The following is a 19,496-nucleotide window of genomic DNA, read 5'->3' as shown; positions in this document are numbered from 1 at the left end:
GTCAATATGTCACAAAATAAAACTCATCATTTAAGAACATACTAACAATATCCATTTAGTTTCAATTTTCATAAAACCCGAATAATTGGAATTTCCATTTAATTACAAATCATGGTAATAATAAATTATAAAACCCTCCAGCACATGCATAAATTATTTGAATGGAATTTTATCAATAATAACGCTCGTAAATTTATACGTACAAAAGAAATATTGTTTGCAAGTTTATTTTTATGAAATCTCATTGTGATTAAAGTATTTCTTATATAATAAATCCACCATGTAAATTAAAATACTAAAAAATAAAAATACCCATTTAACTATAATCATAATAAAAAACCGTAATTAATAGATACTAATACCATTTATTTGAATTAAGTACAATATCATGAAATCAAATTAACTTTAAACCCCTTCAAGAATATGTTTAATTACTTACCGCATCAGCTAATTTTCTATCCTTTATTCGTCTAAAATCCTCTCTTTTTTTGTTTTTTGTTTAATGCAAAAATTTAATTTAATTTAATTTTTCTCATTTTCAGTCTTCCATCTAAACACAGGCATGAGACAAGACAACCATTTAAACAGACTTCTCACCCACCCATTTGGCATTTGTCGGCTTCACCAAACTTCTTCTAATTTCAATTTGATTATTCAAGCCACGACTATTGAAAGAAAAGAAAAAAGGTAGAATGTTAAGAAAAGAAAGAGAAACAAAAAGAAAGGGAGAGAGCAAAAGAAAGGAAGGTAGCATCCGTGATTCGAGTCCCTTACTAGTTTCCATGAAATTTTGCAACAAACATATATATATATATATATTTGTTGGGAACTTCTCTAAGGAATGGCCATTCGGACCGTCCCTATAAAGTAAATTATTATTTGTGCACCGCATATTCGAAAATTTTCTTATACGAAACTGATTAAATCGCTAACTTTTCATTAAGGATGTGGTTTCAAAGAATTATTTACACCCATAAAATATTCAATTTTAGATTTTAAAATGAGTGTTATTCCAAAATCAAGACGTCCACCACTTGGCCAACCCCTTGATTAAACAAATATAAATTACATCCTCAACAACTATTTTAGATGTATGTACATACACTAAGATATTTAAAAGAGGAGCTTGCTAAGTACTAGTGATTTGACTTACCAAATAGCATACCAACATTCAATTTTTTTTATTACAAAAAAATAAAAAATAAAAAGTTTTTGAGAGAATAATAAGATCCTTTAACTTATAAAAATTATTTTCGTCTTCAATTCACATTGTTTCGTTAAACCAATATCTTATATTTAACATTGATGAGCCGTTTGATACACGAAATAGTTTAAAAGAAGACTTTTTCCTAAAACCATACAGGAGTAACAAAAACGAAAGAACAAAATAAACAATCGGTTTCGGAAAAAATTAGAACTCAAAAGAGGACATTTATTCCTGAAACTATTGCAAGGTTCTCCCACACAAACGATAAGATTGAAACTGAAAAAAACAAAAAACAAAACAGAAGAAAAAAAAAAAAAATAAGGACCGGCAGTCTCTGATCATCGAGCATGAAAGCAGAAACAATTCATTTTCCTTGCCATAACTCCAATTACCAGAAACAAACTAACAAAACCAATGGTAAAATCATCCATCAATTGAGAGAATGATTAATGGGAAGAAATCCTAAGATTGAGAGCCTTGTTGATCCGTGACCTCCAACTCCCATTCCCCCTTCGAGACATTGCAGGTATCGATCTTCCATCATCTGCAACTTTCACCGGCTGGGGCTTCTTGCATAGCATGAAGTTCCGAGCTCCTTGTGATCCAATTGTGTCCCAAGGACTCAAAGCTGCAACCACATTCACATACCCAAACGAAAATTAGATGAAATTCGAATAGATTTCTATGTAATAGACGCAGATAAAAGTCTAAAGTTTGGGTTTCGGTATAATGAAAAGAACAAATTTGGTCACCAAACTATTCATTTAGAACAGAATTCATGAAAATTGGAGATGGGCTTTGAATTCATGATGGCAAACAGACAACAAAACAATTAGACATACAGGAAAAAGGATGGAATTTGACTCAATTTGATCGAAAACTGAGATGGGTTTCGAATTCCCTTACCATCAGGTCCAGCATTGGGGCAGTAGAGAAAGAAATCATCGAGATTCGACCCAAGAACCGGAAGCCGACCCTCACGCGCATAGGATTTGAGGGCGGTGTCGGTCACAGTGGCGACAAGCTCGTGCTCACTGACCACAAATCGGATCGGACCGGCGCTGCCCAAGACCGTAATACTCACCAAGAGCCTGTTGCCCTTGGCGTTCTGATTTTTCTTCGGCTTGTACAACACCATCTTCGCGAACTCCAAAAATATCAGAACAACAAAATCCAAAAACGAACAGTTGGACCCCAGATATAGATTTTCAGGTATCGAGGGCGATAAATCCCAGAGTTTGGAATGGATGCGGAATGGCTACGGAGGTGGGGTTAAAAAACAAGTGGAAAAAACACATAAAAGAGGAGAGAGCGAGAGCGAGAGCGAGAGAGAGAGAGAGGGATGGAGAAGAATGTCAAGAAATCGGATTATCGGTGTCGGGAGAGAGATTCAGGGGTCGAGGCCGAGGCAGCGGTAGTACCAGCCTTTCATGCAAGATCCGAAAGCGAAAGCGAAAGCAGCGCTCGCCCCTGAGTGGAAAAGGGAGCGCATGAAACTGCGACTGCTTAAGATTTCCACCATTCACAACAACCACCCGGAGGATTTGAATTCTTAGAGACGATGGTTTTTGAAAGCCGGAAGAGGTAGAGAATTTATAGAGTTACCCTCTCTGGGATCCAAATCCTTGTCCGTTAGGATTGAGGGTGGCGTCTAAGGTTAGGGTTGTATAAAAGAAACCTTCTTTATGTCGGATTCGTTGATTTTTTGGGACGCGGGGTGAAAAGTAGCGCCGACTCTGTTTGAGCACCTCACCCAATTGCCAATTTGCCCCAAACTTCTTTTTATTTCCAAATTACTTCCTTTCCTTTCCTTTCCTTTCCTTTGTTTGGCTCAGCTGTTCCCGTCCACGCTTTTAATCTCTAATTTGCTTCTCTTTTCATTAATTTATTTGTGGTTTTCCCCTATTTTTGTCCATCAATTTTTAAGCTGCTTAACATCCTGTTTCATGGCCATTAACAAAAAGGGATATACTTGGGCCACCGATCGGTGGTCGAGACATTTTTTTCCGTTTAATTTTTTTGAAATTTTTAATTTAATAATTAAAATAATATTTTTTTCAATTTTTTAAAAATATTTAAGAATAAAAAAAATACTTATAAAAAATAAAAGTTGAAATTGTCTTATCGGTAAGAATCCTCTATAGCTGTAGTGTTACCCTAAGAAAATATTTTCCTCTTCCCATCATTTTTTTACCAACATCATAAAACGTCATTTTTGTTTAAAGAAATTATCAAATTTTGAAAAAAAGAACAAAATAAATAAATTTATTCATGTCATAAAAAGGTCTATTCTAATTATCATTTCCTTTATAAATACTAATTAATAAATATGTTTGGCTTCGTATCGTCATATTTATATCAGCTATACTCGATCCACCATTAAATTTTTTTTGGCTTTATTCTCCTATTTGATCAATCTTTACTTTTAAAAATAATAAATTTAAAGATTGCGGGAATATTATTGGAATGGGAAAACGAAAACATAAAATAATTCATAGTATGTATTTATAGTATGTAAAAATAAAATAATATAGATATGTGACAATCACGAGAACATAAAATAATTCATGATACTCCCTTAAAGATAGAGAGTAAATAGAATGTACTCTCATCTTGATTATTAAATTATGAAATTGTTGATGGCCAAGAGGTTTAGTTAGCACATCAGAAAATTGATGATGGGAAGGCCAAATGAAAAGTCTTAATAATTCCAACTTGAATTTTGTCTCGATTGAAATGACAATCCAATTCGATGTGTTTTATTTTTTCATAGAAAACTGGATTGGCAGTAATGTGTAAGGCAGCTTGACTATCACAAAAAAGTTAAGCACTATTATTAGTATGAAAAACACCAAAATCAAACAAAAGAGTGAGAAACCAGATAATTTCACAAGTAGTAGAAGCCATGGATCTGTACTCAGCTTCTACTGAGGCTTTGGAAACAATGGATTGTTTCTTTGTCTTCTAAAAAACCAAAGAATCCTCAAGAAAAACACAATAACTACTGGCAGATCGACAGTTGTCAGGGCGAGAAGCCAATCAGAATCAGCAAAAACCTTACTGGACAAAGAAGTGGCAGCTAGAAAGAAGATGCCATGACCAGGAGTGCCCTTTACGTATTGTAAAATTCTGTAGGCTGCTTGTAAATTGGGTTGTCTTGGCTGAGCCATATATTGACTAAGCCTATGGATAGAATATGACAAGTCTGGCCATGTCAATGTAAGGTAAAGAGTCTACCTACAAGTCTACGGTAGATAGTAGGATTGGGCAATAAATCTCCTGCCTCCTTACTCAACTTGATATTTTGCTCCATAGGAAAGGAAACAGGTTTAGAGGTAAGAAACCCAGCATCTTGAAGAATTTTTAAAGAGTATTTTCTTTAACAGAAAGACATACGAGTAGGAGACCGAGTCACTTCCAAACCAAGAAAATATTTGGACTTGCCAAGGTCCTTAAACTTGAAACTTGTCATCAAGTAAAGACTTCAAGAGTGCAACAAACTTTAAGTCATTACTAACTATGAAAATATCATCAACATGAACAAGAAGGGTAAGAAAAGATGAACTCGTAGTCTTCATAAAAGGAAAGTAATCAACTTTGGATTGTTGAAAACCTATATTAATAATAGAAGCTAAAAATTTTGAAAACTATTGTCGTGAGGCCTGTTTCACACCATAAAGTAATTTATTCAACTTGCAAACTTTGGACCCCCCTTTGATATGAAAACCAGGAGATAAAATCACGTAGACTTCCTCAGATAAATCATCATGTAAGAAAGCATTATTGACATCAAGTAATGTGAAGATACCAACCTTTCACGACTACAATAGTCAAAAGAGTTCGAACAGTAGCCATTTTAGCAATAGAAGAGAAGGTTTTAGAATAATCCAAACAATCTGTTTGGGTATAACCCTTGGGAACCAATCTCACATTGTAACGTTCAATAGAGCCATCAACACAATACTTAATTTTATAGACCCATTTGCAGCCTATGTGCTTCTTATCAGGAGGTAAAGAGGTAACAATCCATGTGTTATTGTTTTCCAACATTGCAGTCTCAGCTGACATAACATCTCTCCAATAAGAGTGCTTGATAGCTCAGCGATAGAACTCAAGTTCGGTATAGGCAGAAATGGACATGACAAAAGACTTATGTGAATGAGAAAGATGAGCATAAGAAAGAAAGTTGAAAATATCATAATTAGGATGTGAAGACATATATTGGTGAAAGAGCAGATTGAATTGAAGATGAATGTGACTGAACAGGGGAAATGGAAGAGGAAGAAGTAGTAGGGGAATCATTTTAGGATGTTGTTGAAGGTACAGTGAATGAATCTAAAGTTGAAGATTCACAAGGAAAAAAAGAAAAGGGAGTTAAAGAAGAAACATGAAAAGTTTCAAAATTAAAAGGAAAAATATATTCATGAAAAATAACATTTTTGGATATAAACATTGATTGGTTTTAATATCAAGAAGTTTGTATCCTTTTATGCCAAAAAGATATAAAAAAAAAATACAAGTACGAGTCTTAGGATCAAACTTAGTGGGAGATCTTTGCAAAGTTGATGCAAAACAGAGGCAACCAAAGGTCCTTAAATGATCATAAGAATGAGAAGTTTTAAACAAAAACTCAAAAGGAGATTTTTTATTTAAAAGAGGGGTAGGCAATCTATTAATAAGATAGGCAGCTGTTAGAACATCATTACCCCAAAAATTAATAGGTAAATGAGACTGAATCGTCATTGCTCTGACTATATTAAGTATGTGCTGATGTTTTCTCTCAAGAACCAAATTTTGTAATGGAGTCTCAACACAATTGTGTTGATGTATGATACCTTTAGAATGAAAAAAATGAGAGAAAAAAAATTTTGTGTTATGATTAGTGCAAAGTGTTTTGATTTTAAGATGAAATTGTGTTTTAACCATCTTATAAAAAATCTGAAATATATGTGAAACCTCATATTTATGCTCAAGAAGATAAAATCATGTAGCAAGAGTTGAATCAACAACAGTTAAAAAATATTTGTAACCTTCAATAGTAGGAATAGAATATTGGCCCCAAACATCACAATGTACAAGATCAAAAGGAGCAGCAGATAGATGAATATTATTAGGAAAATGTAATTTTATTTGCTTAGCTAATGGACAAACCATACAAGGATTGCATGAAACAGTTAATTGTGGAACAAATTTATTCACAAACATCATCATAGAATTAGAAGAATTACCAAGTCTATTATGCCAAAACTCATATTTAGAGCATTTGGATGAAACTGAACATGTATGTAAAGGCAAATTATCAGGTAAGCAAGCAGTGTATGTACTAAAAAAAAAAATTAGGTTAGAAACAGAAGAGTTTGATTGTTGCAGTATATAAAAGACCTCATTGCTATCTACCCATTCCAATCAGCCTCCAACGAATCAGGTTCTAAATTAAACAATGACAAAAGAAAACAAGAAGCAACAAGTTAGTGAATGAGTTAACTTGCTGATTAAAATCAATTTGAATTGGAAAGAAGGAACACATAGAACACCATGTAAAGAAAGGTGTTAAAAAATGTGAACAGAACCAATATATATAACAGACACAGATTGACTATTAAGAAGTTTAACAGAAGCATTAACATAATTGATAATGGAAGAAAAATAATCAATAGAAGGAACCATATGATTAGTGGCCTCTGTATCTAAGATCCAAAGATTTGAATCAAAAGCAGTAGACTGAATAGTAGAAAATACAGAGTGAGTATTATTATGAGGAAAAATAATACTAGAAAAGGAGGAATTTGAAACAACTGCATTTACATCAGGAGGAGCCTCATCAACATTGTTTGGAGGATGAAGCATGGACAAAAGTTGCCGATACTAAACCTTAGTTAAAGAGAAAGGAGAAGCAGCAGCGTAATTGCTATCATTAAGGATATGATGATTGGCCACGGATTGTTGCTTTTGCTTAAGTTTGTAGTTTGAGAGAAAACCATGCAATTTGTAACATTTTTCAATCATGTGACCAGTGATTCCACAATATTTACACACTAGTCTATCATTCTTAGAAAATAACTTAACAAATCCGGTTCCATCAGTTTGAGAAACAAATATATGCAAATAAACAGAAGGCAAAGAAACAAAGGAAATTTGTCTTTGTTGTTCCTCTTGTAAAACAAGATAAAACACTTTATTAAGATGAGACAAAGGCTCCATAAGCAAGATTTGTGCACGAGCAGGTGCAAAAGACTCATTCAAGCCCATCTGAAACTGTAAAACCCTCTCTTGTTGAACATATGAGTTCAACGTATGTACGGCTCCACAAGAACAAGCTTGTAATTAGTTAGTTCATCCCAAAGGCCCTTAAGGCGAGTAAAATAATTACTTATAGAAAGTTGACCTTGAGAAAGAGCAGAAATCGATTTATTCAATTGAAAAATGTGAGAACTATTTTTCTTAGAAAAACTTTCCTTAAGATTTGACCACAGATCTCATAAATAATAGTAATGTACAAAATACTAGAAAATTTTTTAGAAGAAACAGAGTTTAAGATCCAAGATATCACCATATTATTGCATCAGAGCCATAGCAAAAGAAGATGATTTGTTGAATCCGAAGGCATAGAGATAGATCCATCGATGAAACCAAGTTTATTTTTCTCCGAAAGAGCCATCACCATCGAACGAGATCAGGTATAATAGTTATTGCCGATGAGGGGTTGAGTGACCAAAAGGACACTAAGACTATCACTAAGATGAAGAAAGAAGGGAGAGGTAGCATTCTCTGAAACATATTTGTGAGACAGCGCCATGGAAGGAAACAACATCTAATACCATGAAAAGATCAAACTCTAACAGAGAAAGTGATGAAAGCCTGGCAGAGAGAAGTAGTTGAAGGGTTTGGAGTTTCTTGAAATAAAACCTCTGTTTTATTGAAGGATCAATTCCGTGTATTTATGTGTAGTACAAAAGTGAAGTATAGTATTTATAGTATGTACAAATAAAGTAACATAGACATGTGACAATCACGTGAAAATAAAAAAAATTCATGATAATCTCTATGTGTAGTTATTTTTGTGTATTTTTTATGCACTTCATTAATGTGATTGATTTAGTCATTTTTTTAATATAAAATAATTATTTTAACCAATCATATTAATAGAATGTATAAAAAATATACAAAACTCACTGTACATAAAAGAACTCGAAGATGACATGTCCAAGAATTGTATTTAACGTTATTTTATTAAAATTCAATAAACAGTATTTTTCTTGACAAAAATAAGTTAAAAATGGTTTATTCAAAGACAACCCTTTCTCGAAATCCCCAGGTCAAAAAAGCCTGTCATCGGGTGCCCCTTCCTAAAAAAGATGCCTTTCAACGCTCTTAGCCGTTGGCGACTGCCAGCTTCACCAAGTGTCTCCCTCTATCTCTCATAAATTAGGTGAAACTGAGTTGATTCTACTTGAAAGTTTGAAACTACGGAACACGAGTTTTTAATAGAAATTAAAAAATCTTATTTTTTTTTTATAAAATTTTTAAATTCATTTTATCTCATCTTATTTTATTATTATAATTTTTTAAAATTTTTATATAAAATAAAATAAATAATTTAATTTTTTAAATCTCAAAATAAAAATAATATTAAAAAATATATTCTAACAATATTTTATTCAATTTTTAACTTTCATCTCAACTCATCTCATCTCATCTCAATTCAATTTTATTCAAAAGATGTTTGAGAAAATTTTTTAATAAGATGTTGCAGAAGTTTTGATGTCCATAAATATGTTTGCTTGGAATTAATTTTTAGAGGCATTTTCTGAATATAATAAATAATTAAAAAATATTATTAGAACATGCTATTCCTATTTTTTTAATAATTATATTTTAATTTCTTTAAGTATTATATATAGTTTGTAAAGGGAGAAGTCTTTTTTTGACTATTAGGATATTTTGATAATACCTTTTAGTACTTGAGAGTTTATACACTTTTGGATGTTAGTAAAGAAAACTTTCTTGGATATAAAAAGCCTTCTGATTTTATTGGAGTTTTTTATATTACCTAACATAATGTGATGATAAAAGATAATAATTTTAAAAAAAATGTTATTTTCTTCTCAAACCGGTATTTGTATCATTTAAATTATAATATTTGATTTGTAAGATTTAAATTTTAAAATTTATATTCTAAATCAAATTATATTATGTAAATACTGTTTTATACATGACTGACTTGAGAATATAATTTTTTATTTAAAAAATAAAAAAATTATTAATTTTTATATACAAAAGACATCATAATTCATCCAGCAATAAAAGAAAAACAAATCTAAATTAGAACAAGTTGGAAGACACAATTTGGTCCATACTCAATTATAAACGTACGTCTGTAAGAAAAATGAATATTTGTAATTATTTTTTTACGATGAAAACGATTATTTGTGACGAAAATAGACTCATTTTAACTGAAAATAATAATTTTATTAGAAATAACTGGTCATAAATTATAAGCAGTTTTTTTTGTAGTACGTGCTGCTACACAAGTTTTAAAAGTGGACATTACTCTTTTTTAAAATGATTGTGCAGTACTTACGCACTCTGCCACTATAACGTTATTTCAAAAAGAGTGCTGAAGATTCTTAGAATATCCATATCATTAGTCTTATCCCGGTTTGAAACCGAATGAAACTTCAAGCCATACATGATGCACTGTCACTCAAAAATCAATTTGAAGCTTTGATCAGCTTCACCTATGCATCCAGTACTTCAATATCACATGACTCGTCTTATTGGGTGCATGGCTCTAATGCTACTGCATGTCATGATCTAAGAAAATTCCTAGCCAGAAATATTTGCACTATAACTCCACCAAAACTAGTCAATTTGAAACTTCTCAGAATCATTTATAAAGCCTAGTTTCGCATATTAAGTAGCTAATATAATGTGAGACTATCCCTAGCTGCTTCGTTTGTTTTCAGAAAATATCTCATCTCATCTAATCATTACAACTTTTCTAACTTATAATACTAAATAAAATAAACAATTCAACTTTTTTAAATTCTAAAACAAAAATAAAATTAAAAAATATTTTCTAACAATATTTTATTCAAATTTTTAATTTTAATCTCAACTCATCTCATCTGATCTGTGAAAACAAATGAGCATCATCATCTCTCATGCACTGTTTTTTATTTTAAAATGACTGGTTTAACTAGGTGAATCTAATAGTACCATATTTGATGATCCATATTAAACAATCCGTAAAAGTTTTGGTTTTGGTAGTATGCTTACCCATATTCTAAATTCGAACACTTGGATGAAAATTATAATTTTAAGAGGTCATTAGACTGGAAGAATTTTCTTTTGAATTATCTAAAGTACTGTATTTGTAGAAAACTCCTTGCTAATGACATGTGTATCCTAGATATTAATTAAGATAATTTTGTTCCCAATATTTATGTTATAATTAAGGACTAGTTAACTTGAAATTTCTCTAAAAATATTACTTGCATGTATGTGAAGCCAAATAGACATAGCTAGTAAGTAGTTAGCTATACGGAACTTAGAACCCATGCATGATGATTTGGTACGTTTATAACCCACCACTCTGTGGTTGATATATAATTAATATTCTTGATGTGAGATTGGAATCTAACAGAGTAACCACACATTAACGATGTGATTAGAGGTGGTGAGAATATTGTTGGATCACTTTAAAGAGCTTTAAATTGGTACCTCAAATTCCACCATCCGGTCGATACCACAGGATGGGAATGGCCGACGAGACCATTTTTGGGTCCCAGTTTCTGTAATGTAAGGTCATGCAGTTTGGTACAACGCATTAAGAGCAGATTTTTTCTGTGAATTGAAATTAAAGAAATTGAGGTTAAAGTTAAATAAAATATTATTTTTAAATATTATTATTATTTTTAAATTTAAAAAAATTCAAATTTTATTATATTTTATATAAAAATTTAAAAAATTATAATAATTAAATAAAATGAGTTAAATTTTATTTTATTTTATTTTATGTAATCCTTCCTTAATTAAGATTAATGAGAGGTTTGGATTCAGAGATGAGTTGAGATAGATTAAGATGATTTGTGAATAGTAGAATAAAAGTTAAATTATTTATTATATTTTGTGTGAGAATTTGAGAAAATTGTTTTGGGATTTAAAAAAGTTGAATTGTTTATTATATTTTGTGTAAAAATTTGAAAAAATTATAATAATGAATTGAGATGAATTGAGATGGATTGAAGTGGGTTTTGAATCCAAACCTCTCCTGAGAAGTCCATAGACGGAGAAGCACGTACTAAGGATCAAATGCATCTTTCTGACCTAGTGCTGATGAGGATTCTCTCTGTCTGGTCACATCAATAAATTATAATGGCTTAATTGGCAGATAATTTCTAATGGTATTCTTGGATAACGTGGATGTATTGAAATTTTTGTAAATAATAGTAAAATAATTTGTGAATAGTAATGAAATAGTTTGAGTTAAAATATTTTATTGGGTTTTGATATATGAGAGAGAAAAAGTTGAATAGAAATGTTATAAAGTTAAAAAATTATTTGAATATTATTTTTGTTTGAAATTTGAAAATGTTGTATTATGTTTTTTTTTTTGGAAGTTTAATAAATTTGTAATAATTAAATGAAAAAATTGAATATTTTATGTTTTAGTGATATTTGATTAGGAAATTATAAGAAGTTTTGATATGAGATAATTTCTAAGCTCGTAAACAACTTAAAAATGATCTCAACTCAACTCAACTTATTTAATTTCATCTCATCTAATCATTACAACATTTTCAAATTTTACATAAAATAAAATAAACAGAGTAAAAAGAGTAACCACACATTAACGATGTGATTAGAGGTGGTGAGAATATTGTTGGATCACTTTAAAGAGCTTTAAATTGGTACCTCAAACTCCACCATCCGATCGATACAACAGGATGGGAATGGCCGACGAGACCATTTTTGGGTCCCAGTTTCTGTAATGTAAAGTCATGCAATTTGGTAGAACTATGGGTGTCAAATCGTGTTAATAGGTCGTATTCGTGTCGTGTCATAGTATGCACATTATACTTAATGGGTCAACACGAACACGACACGGTAAGATAACGACCCGACCCGACCTGACCCGACCCGTTTCAATCCATTTATGTTAATGGGTTGAACAGACACGGTACGACCCAACCCGTTTGACCTGATTGATTTTATATAAATATAAATAATATCTATAAAAAATAAAAAATTAACTACAAGTCTAAAATTACAATCCAAAAAAGTATGATCCTCACACATTGTAATAATATATTAAAATTACATCCCAAATATAATAAACAAAACATACATTGTAAATATATTAATGTTACAATCCCAAATATAATAAAATCATAGATCTAAAAAAATTTAACACTTGAAGAAGGAAGTTGAGCGTCCTCCTTGTCCTTATTGTTTTTCAACTCTATTACATCTTCGGTTAACTCATCCAATTTAAATTCTGATCTGCACAACAAAAGAAAAATAGAAAAGAATCAAACTTGATACCCTAACACATGTGAATCAAAATTTCTCAAATATGCAATAAAATGTCCACATATGTCGGAGTTTATAAAGATAAGCAACCAAAAAAGGCCGCATATGAAGCTAAAGTAAACGGATCTAAAATGAAATGTCTATTGTCTACATCCGCCACATTCAGAATATAAACAAAACAAAAAATAGATCTGAAAAAAAATTTCAAATATATAGTACAACAGATTCAAAGCAAAAATTTCTCAAATCTATAGTCAACTGTCTACAACTCTTCGCATAATCTTTGAAGACCCGTTAAATTCTTTGCGAAAGAAATAAATGGAGAAGAAGAACTATACAACCACCAACAACAAAAAGAGTAAAATAAAAATCAAACAAATTTTAGGAGAAATTTGTAGTCCGAAACATAAGTACTCAGGTTTAGAGTAGAGGTAAAAATCTGTTAAAATTTATAAAGATGAAAGGAAAAAAAAGAAATAAATGGAGGGATCTAACACAGGCAAACTAATTTATGTTTTTTTTTTTGTTTAGAAGTTTGATAAATTTGTAATGATTAAATGAAAAAATTGAATAGTTTATGTTTCAGTGATATTTGATAAGGAAATTATAAGAAGTTTTGAGATGAGATAATTTATAAGCTCCTAAACAATTTAAAAATTATCTCAACTCAACTCAACTCATCTCATTTCATCTCATCCATTACAACTTTTTTAAATTTCACATAAAATAAAATAAATAATTCAACTTTTTCAAAATTTAAAATAAAAATAATATTAAAAAATATATTCTAATAATATTGTATTCAACTTTTTAAATTTAATTTCAATTCATTTTATTTTATCTCATCTCATCTTATCAGCGAAAACAACAAAAACAAACTAGATTAAAGTCTTATATACGTTTGAATTCAGTGGTCATAAAAGAGAATGCAGTGATCTGTGGTAATTTTTTACGTCAAATTATTTCAGTTTTATAATTATAAAATATTTTATTTGTAAGTTTTCGTGGAGAATATTTTTTTGATTATATCGACATGTCAAATTAAGAAAATTTAAAACTCAAAAAAGAAATAATTGAAAAGATTCTATCAAACTTGATATTAATTAATTATATGTGTCTAAGATTAATTACCCAAAAAATCTATAATCAGTTTTGATGCAGGTACTAGATCAAACATAAAAAATATAAACATATAAAGTAAATCATATATATTAATTGTTAGGGATCTTCATTTGGAGGTAAAACAATTGAAAAAAATATCAAGGGTTAGTTCAACTATATGCGTTAAGGGCCAGAAAAGAGTTAGAATTAAAAAACATTCAGTTTTGTTGTTTGAATTATATCAAGTTCTATCAGATTATACTACATCTTTTATACGAATTCTTTATAGACCAAGCATTTGATCTCCATCCTCCTTGTTATCAGCTTGCCCACCCTTTTCTGCTAAATCCAATAATTCCCTTGTTAATTAAGTAAATTTCATTCGTGGCTTTCAAATAATTCCATTTAGACCTCGTTTGTTTTTGCAGATAAGATAACATGAATTAAAATAAAAATTAAAAGTTGAATAAAATATTATTAAAATATATTTTTTTAATATTATTTTTGTTTTGAAATTTAAAAAAGTTGAATGGTTTATTTTATTTTATATAAGAATTTTAAAAAAATTGTAATGATGAGATGAGATGAGATGTCAAAGAATGAGATTATCTTAAGTTATTGTTCAAACTTTTAAGACTTTAGAGTAAGGGATTACATGAAGTGAATCTTTTAACATTTTTGACACATTAGGCTGGTTTGGATGCCCAGATAAGATACAAACTATCTCATCTAAATTGTACTTCATCTTTCATGTGTCTATCCAAACGGTAGAATACAAAATTCTATCTCATCTCTAATTTTTCAACCATCGCTATAGTAACGATACAGTACTACTACAATTGATGATCCGATACAAAGTTTTATCTGCCTCTACAGTACTGTTACTATACCGCTGACTACCACATTTTTAATATATATAATTATCTATTAGAACTTTTTATTTTATTGTAATATATAATTAGAAAAAGATATTTTGAATTTTATAAAATATAGTATAATAAATATGTCATAATTAGAATAATTTCGTTTAATAAATAAATGCGTTCATATTTGAAAATATTGAAATAATTACGGCCAACTACAAAAAATATACTTTGGAAAAGTTAAAATATTTATGAGTTTTTAAATTAATAATAGATATTACTTATTTTTAATATATTCATAAATTTTTCCACCCAATAATTAAACATACTTTTCAATCATTGGTGGGACCGTCCACTTTATCAATTTTTTAAAAAATTAAAATCATCTTAACTCATCTCACTATCTAAATACATTATTTTTTACAAAATATTTCATCTTATTTTACTATCAAATACATTTTTTTTTATAAATTATTTCATCTTATTTTAATTCAAAAATCTCACTACTATTTAAAATATTTCATCTTATTTGAACTGCAAAACTAAAGAAGGCGGGTTCTTCTCAAGCTATGATCCCTTTAGCAATCTCTTGCAAGATTTTTTTGTTAATAAAGACGTTGTAGCTTAGAATATTAAATACTAAGAATAACCAATCCCTTAAAATTATATATGAGTCCGGATTATTGCCTTTTTATAGTCCTGAAAACTCTTTTGGGTTAGGCTAGTTTTGTGCTATTTTCAAGTAATTATTCTTGCTCTCCAAGCTACTATTTTTGTCTCTTTGATAGCCATGGAGTACCCTGCATGTATGTGATTGATCTTGCGCGCCTCGTGGCTTAGCGAGGACACCAATGGACCACCAGGGCAACTTTACTAAATGCCAAAGATGACTTTGACTCGGCATTTTAATAATTATGGGACACCAAAACATACACGCCTGCTAGCTTTATATTTAGGCAACGTAGAACACGTGGAAAACTATATTCCTTTCGGTCGGTGAGCACTTGCGGATGTATACATCAATACTTATTTATTTTCACATATTATTTATTTATTTTTTCATAAAATATGAGAATATTTTTTATAAAATATTAAAATATTTTTTATAAAATATAGATTATAGAATATGAGATAATAAATAATAGTTGATGATAAATTTTTTTTATATAAATATATTTTTTTAAGAATTACATAAAAATAAATTTATAAATTGATGTGACTTGATGTCATATATTAGATTATAAAATTATTTTTATTACAAAATAGATATTTTATTAAATCATATGATTTATTTATTTATTTTTTATGTGTCCCAAGATTCTCCAATTTTTGATATTTTGTTTATAATATATGAAGGTATTTATGTACGTAATTTAATGGTGGTGGCAGTTAAGTAGTGTAGACAGCTCCAGAAGTCGAAGTCTTTGTTCTTCTGTTTAATTACTTGGCATTTCTTTCTTCGTTCCTTTCTTTCTTCTGCTTACTTGGGTACTGGGTTTTGTAATGGAGAATCTGCTGGGACTTCTTCGTATTCGGGTTCAGAGAGGCATTAATCTTGCCGTACGTGACTCCTTAAGCAGCAGCGACCCTTATGTCGTTGTCACCTTTGGCGAACAGGCCTGTTTCTTTAGTACTCTTAATTTATTTCACTCTCTATTTTAGTTGCTGTTTGTTTTTCCTCTTTCCCGGCCTCTCATCTTGTGAAGACTGATGATTTGTGTGTGTGTGTGTGAGAGAGAGAGAGAGAGAGAGAGAGAGAGAGAGAGAGAGAGAGAGAGGATATAGTGTTTTCTGAACAATAATCAATGTTCTTCATGAAGAGAGGTCCTAATTTCTAGTTATTGAAGATTACTAGCGTACAGTACAGCTAGGCTGCAGATATGAATTTTTTATGAATATTGTCTCTACTGAAGTTTTTACTCAGCTCAAGAAAGAACTTAACTGTCAAGCTTTTCCTAATGAAGTCTTGTTCCTTTTCTTCTTTTCAAATCTCGGAAAAAAAGTTAATTTAAGGTTTCCAAGTCTGCTTAATTTCTAAGCTTCTGTTTTTTATATATGTGCAAGGCAGCTATATACCCAAATACACATTATCTTCTGCCTTTGTTGTATTGTGGCTGCTGATACTCCTTTCCCCTGACAGAAATTGAAGTCTCGTGTGGTAGATAATAACCTCAATCCTGAGTGGAACGACGCATTGACTCTTTCTGTCAAAGATCTCGATGTTCCTATCACTCTGGTAAGTGAATTATTCTTTTATTTGGCGATTACTTTCCTGTTTTTTGGAATTGGTAAAAAAGATAGGAAAGAAGAGCAAGAATTTGATTGGATTTTTATTCTTTTGGCATATTTGCAGAGAGTTTATGACAAAGATATATTAACGTCTGATGACAAAATGGGTGATGCCGAGATAGACATAAAACCATATGTTGAGTGTGTGAGGGGTGGCTTGGAAAACCAGCCAAATGGTTTTGAAGTAAAGAAAATTCAGCCAAGCGAGACAAACTGCCTTGCAGAGGAGAGTATCTGTGTTTGGGAGGGTGGAAAAATTGTGCAGGAAATGCGTCTAAGACTCAGAAATGTGGAGTGCGGTGAAGTGGTGATCCAACTTGAGTGGATTGATCTTCAAGGTAGTGAAGCTATGTCAACTGCATAAGAGCTAATTAAATGTAAGCTCTCATAAATAAAAGGATATCTTGTGAACCTAGCATTTAATGCCACATCATGGAATGATGGGAGGATGAGAGAAATTGGGATGATGAATAGATTTTTTCATATATATATATATATATATATGTCGCTGCTGCATGGTACAATATTATGAACTGAGGTCTAGCTATTTTATTTCAAGGGAGCTGGTTGGAATGCGTTTGATGTATTTCTGATAATCAAAAGCTTGTCTGCAATATTTAGACTTTAGAGTATGCTCCCATGTGGTGGTTTGATCTTCTTCTTTTTCTCTTCCTCTAAGTCCTTTTCTTCTCTAGAATTTTCACACCTATGGCCAAGCCACAGTCTCTAATAGTACGAGTTGTACGATCACGGCTTGACCATGGGTCTCTATGAGTACCCAAGACCATAGTTGCCATTGTGTCGTCGTGGATTTAAGATTTCTTTGTACAATCTATAGACTAGAGCACTACCCTGAGGGTTTTTGGTTATTTTGTGCAATTGGTGTTGATTTTGTGTGATTGTTGTTGGTTTTGTGTGATGTTTTTTTTCTATATATTTGCATTTTTTTGTGATTGTGTATGATGTTTCTTACAATAATTTGTTGGTGGAAGGTATGGCTGGATGATAGTGGCGTCAATGCACTTGCCCGGCAACAGGATGTTGACGGTTAGAGATGTGGGTGGGGATGGGGTGCGGGATGGGTAGCTACTTTCCATATAGGGTGGGTAGGATCCCTAGTATCAGAATAGAGGTCCTGAGTTCAAAGATTAACTTTGCACTTTACTCATTAATGAAATATTTCACGTGCTTGATCCACTTATATTCGTTGTATTTCCTTTTACTTTTGATGTATAAGAAACATATAGAATTTGTGTTATAGTTACCAATATTAATAATGAGACCACACAATTGGCTCAAGAATCTTTTAACCATGACTAGTTTATAAACATAGTACATCAAGCTATTTTTTCAATTAAAAATAAGTTCGACTAATTTACTATATGTCAAGTTATTTTTGTTTTTTATTTTATTTAAAGAACTAAGATCATTAGATGATGATGATTGCAATGTTATCAAGAATATTCCTTTTGTTCAAAGTTCTATACCGGATACAAAACTGCAAGGGAGAGGCCCTCGTTTTAACACATTGGACAGATCGGCCGGTGTGTGGGGTGACCTGGATTTGTTTAAATAAAACAAATGGAATCCAAATAAAACAAATGGAATCCAAATAAAATGCTCGGAGTCAAGTCCAAATGCATGTACATTGCCCTCTTCACCGTGCAACCTTCCCAACACTAGCCACACTGTCGACTTCGAGGTATGAAATTCCATTTCTTAGCAAGAAATTATGCAGCATCATGACTAATGGCTGCTCCGTTTCTCAGCAAAGTTTTACACTGTTATAATACATAGGAAAAGTTGCTTTTGGATGATGGGAGTTTGGGATTGGAGAATGGAAAGGGCACGAAAGGAGGCATGCCATGGGTGGAGATGCTTTAATATGCTCTTCTGAATTTGAGTTTGTCCATGCATCCATCTCACAAGCACCGGCGCACCACTCTTGCATTTTCTTTTTCTTTTGCTTCCTAATTATTATAATTTTTGGAAATTATTTTATTCTCTTTCTTTGCCACTCCCTTTCATGCTCTTCCAAGTTTCAACACAAAAAAAGAACATAAAGAAAATGAAGTACTTGACTTTTAGAAAGCCTCTGGAAGAGGGAAATAAGTAAGAAAGAAGCATGGAGAAATAGAGAAGACAATGTCTAAAATTCTTCTATAGCTGATAAAATTCTTCTCTCTCTCCCACAGAATGGGAGCCTAAGGTGGAGTAGTGGGGTCCACTAGATTCTAACAGAATTTAGGTGGTGGTGCGTGAGTGGAAAAGTGACAGAGAGTGAGTGGAGTACGGTGGAGGAAGGTGCTGAGGGTGCCTGTAACCAGGAGAAGGTCGGAAAATAAAGACAATTCTTGAAAGAACAGGCTGAAAGAATGGAGGATTTAGATGAGCAATGGAATAAGATGCATCTACTGGAAGATGAAGAAGTTGCCATAGTCTTTGACGAAGCTGTTGGAGAGGAGATATCCTACAAAGGAGAGTGCAGCTTAGTGGGAAAA

General features: G+C 31.3%; 2 protein-coding genes across 4 annotated transcripts; one reads left to right on the top strand and one right to left on the bottom strand.

The window, feature by feature from the left end:
* Positions 1 to 1,380: 1,380 nt before the first annotated feature.
* Positions 1,381 to 3,035, bottom strand: LOC109007593. Its single transcript, XM_018987341.2, has 2 exons — positions 2,114 to 3,035; positions 1,381 to 1,835 (listed from the first exon to the last, which is right to left on the bottom strand). Exons 1-2 carry the CDS (start codon positions 2,343 to 2,345, stop codon positions 1,654 to 1,656), a joined length of 414 nt encoding a protein of 137 aa, XP_018842886.1. The 5' UTR covers positions 2,346 to 3,035; the 3' UTR covers positions 1,381 to 1,653.
* Positions 3,036 to 16,083: 13,048 nt separating this feature from the next.
* Positions 16,084 to 18,298, top strand: LOC109007592 (protein C2-DOMAIN ABA-RELATED 7-like). Of its 3 annotated transcripts, none has more exons than XM_035686158.1 (4): positions 16,084 to 16,323; positions 16,847 to 16,942; positions 17,060 to 17,333; positions 17,988 to 18,298. In XM_035686158.1, the coding sequence occupies exons 1-4, from the start codon at positions 16,210 to 16,212 to the stop codon at positions 17,999 to 18,001; spliced, it is 498 nt and encodes a 165-aa protein (XP_035542051.1). In that variant the 5' UTR covers positions 16,084 to 16,209; the 3' UTR covers positions 18,002 to 18,298. The 3 variants fall into 3 exon arrangements, with proteins under 3 accessions (XP_035542051.1, XP_018842885.1, XP_018842883.1); XM_018987340.2 differs by having other exon boundaries at positions 17,060 to 17,372; XM_018987338.2 differs by lacking the exon at positions 17,988 to 18,298 and having other exon boundaries at positions 16,147 to 16,323; positions 17,060 to 17,864.
* Positions 18,299 to 19,496: the final 1,198 nt, after the last annotated feature.

Source organism: Juglans regia, chromosome 16, assembly GCF_001411555.2.
Source record: "Juglans regia cultivar Chandler chromosome 16, Walnut 2.0, whole genome shotgun sequence".
NCBI classification, from domain to species: Eukaryota; Viridiplantae; Streptophyta; class Magnoliopsida; order Fagales; family Juglandaceae; genus Juglans; species Juglans regia.
The sequence above is the reverse complement of the archived record's forward strand: the minus strand, read 5'-3'. Positions and strand labels throughout refer to the sequence as shown.

Excerpts from the sequence above, each read along its gene's own strand:
- LOC109007593 (XM_018987341.2), bottom strand. The coding sequence starts at position 2,345 with ATGGTGTTGTACAAGCCGAAGAAAAATCAGAACGCCAAGGGCAACAGG. Across the intron at positions 1,836-2,113 it reads CCCCAATGCTGGACCTGATG|CTTTGAGTCCTTGGGACACA; the intron begins GTAAGGGAATTC and ends ATGTGGTTGCAG.
- LOC109007592 (XM_018987340.2), top strand. The coding sequence starts at position 16,210 with ATGGAGAATCTGCTGGGACTTCTTCGTATTCGGGTTCAGAGAGGCATT. Across the intron at positions 16,324-16,846 it reads TTGTCACCTTTGGCGAACAG|AAATTGAAGTCTCGTGTGGT; the intron begins GCCTGTTTCTTT and ends TTCCCCTGACAG. Across the intron at positions 16,943-17,059 it reads TCGATGTTCCTATCACTCTG|AGAGTTTATGACAAAGATAT; the intron begins GTAAGTGAATTA and ends GCATATTTGCAG.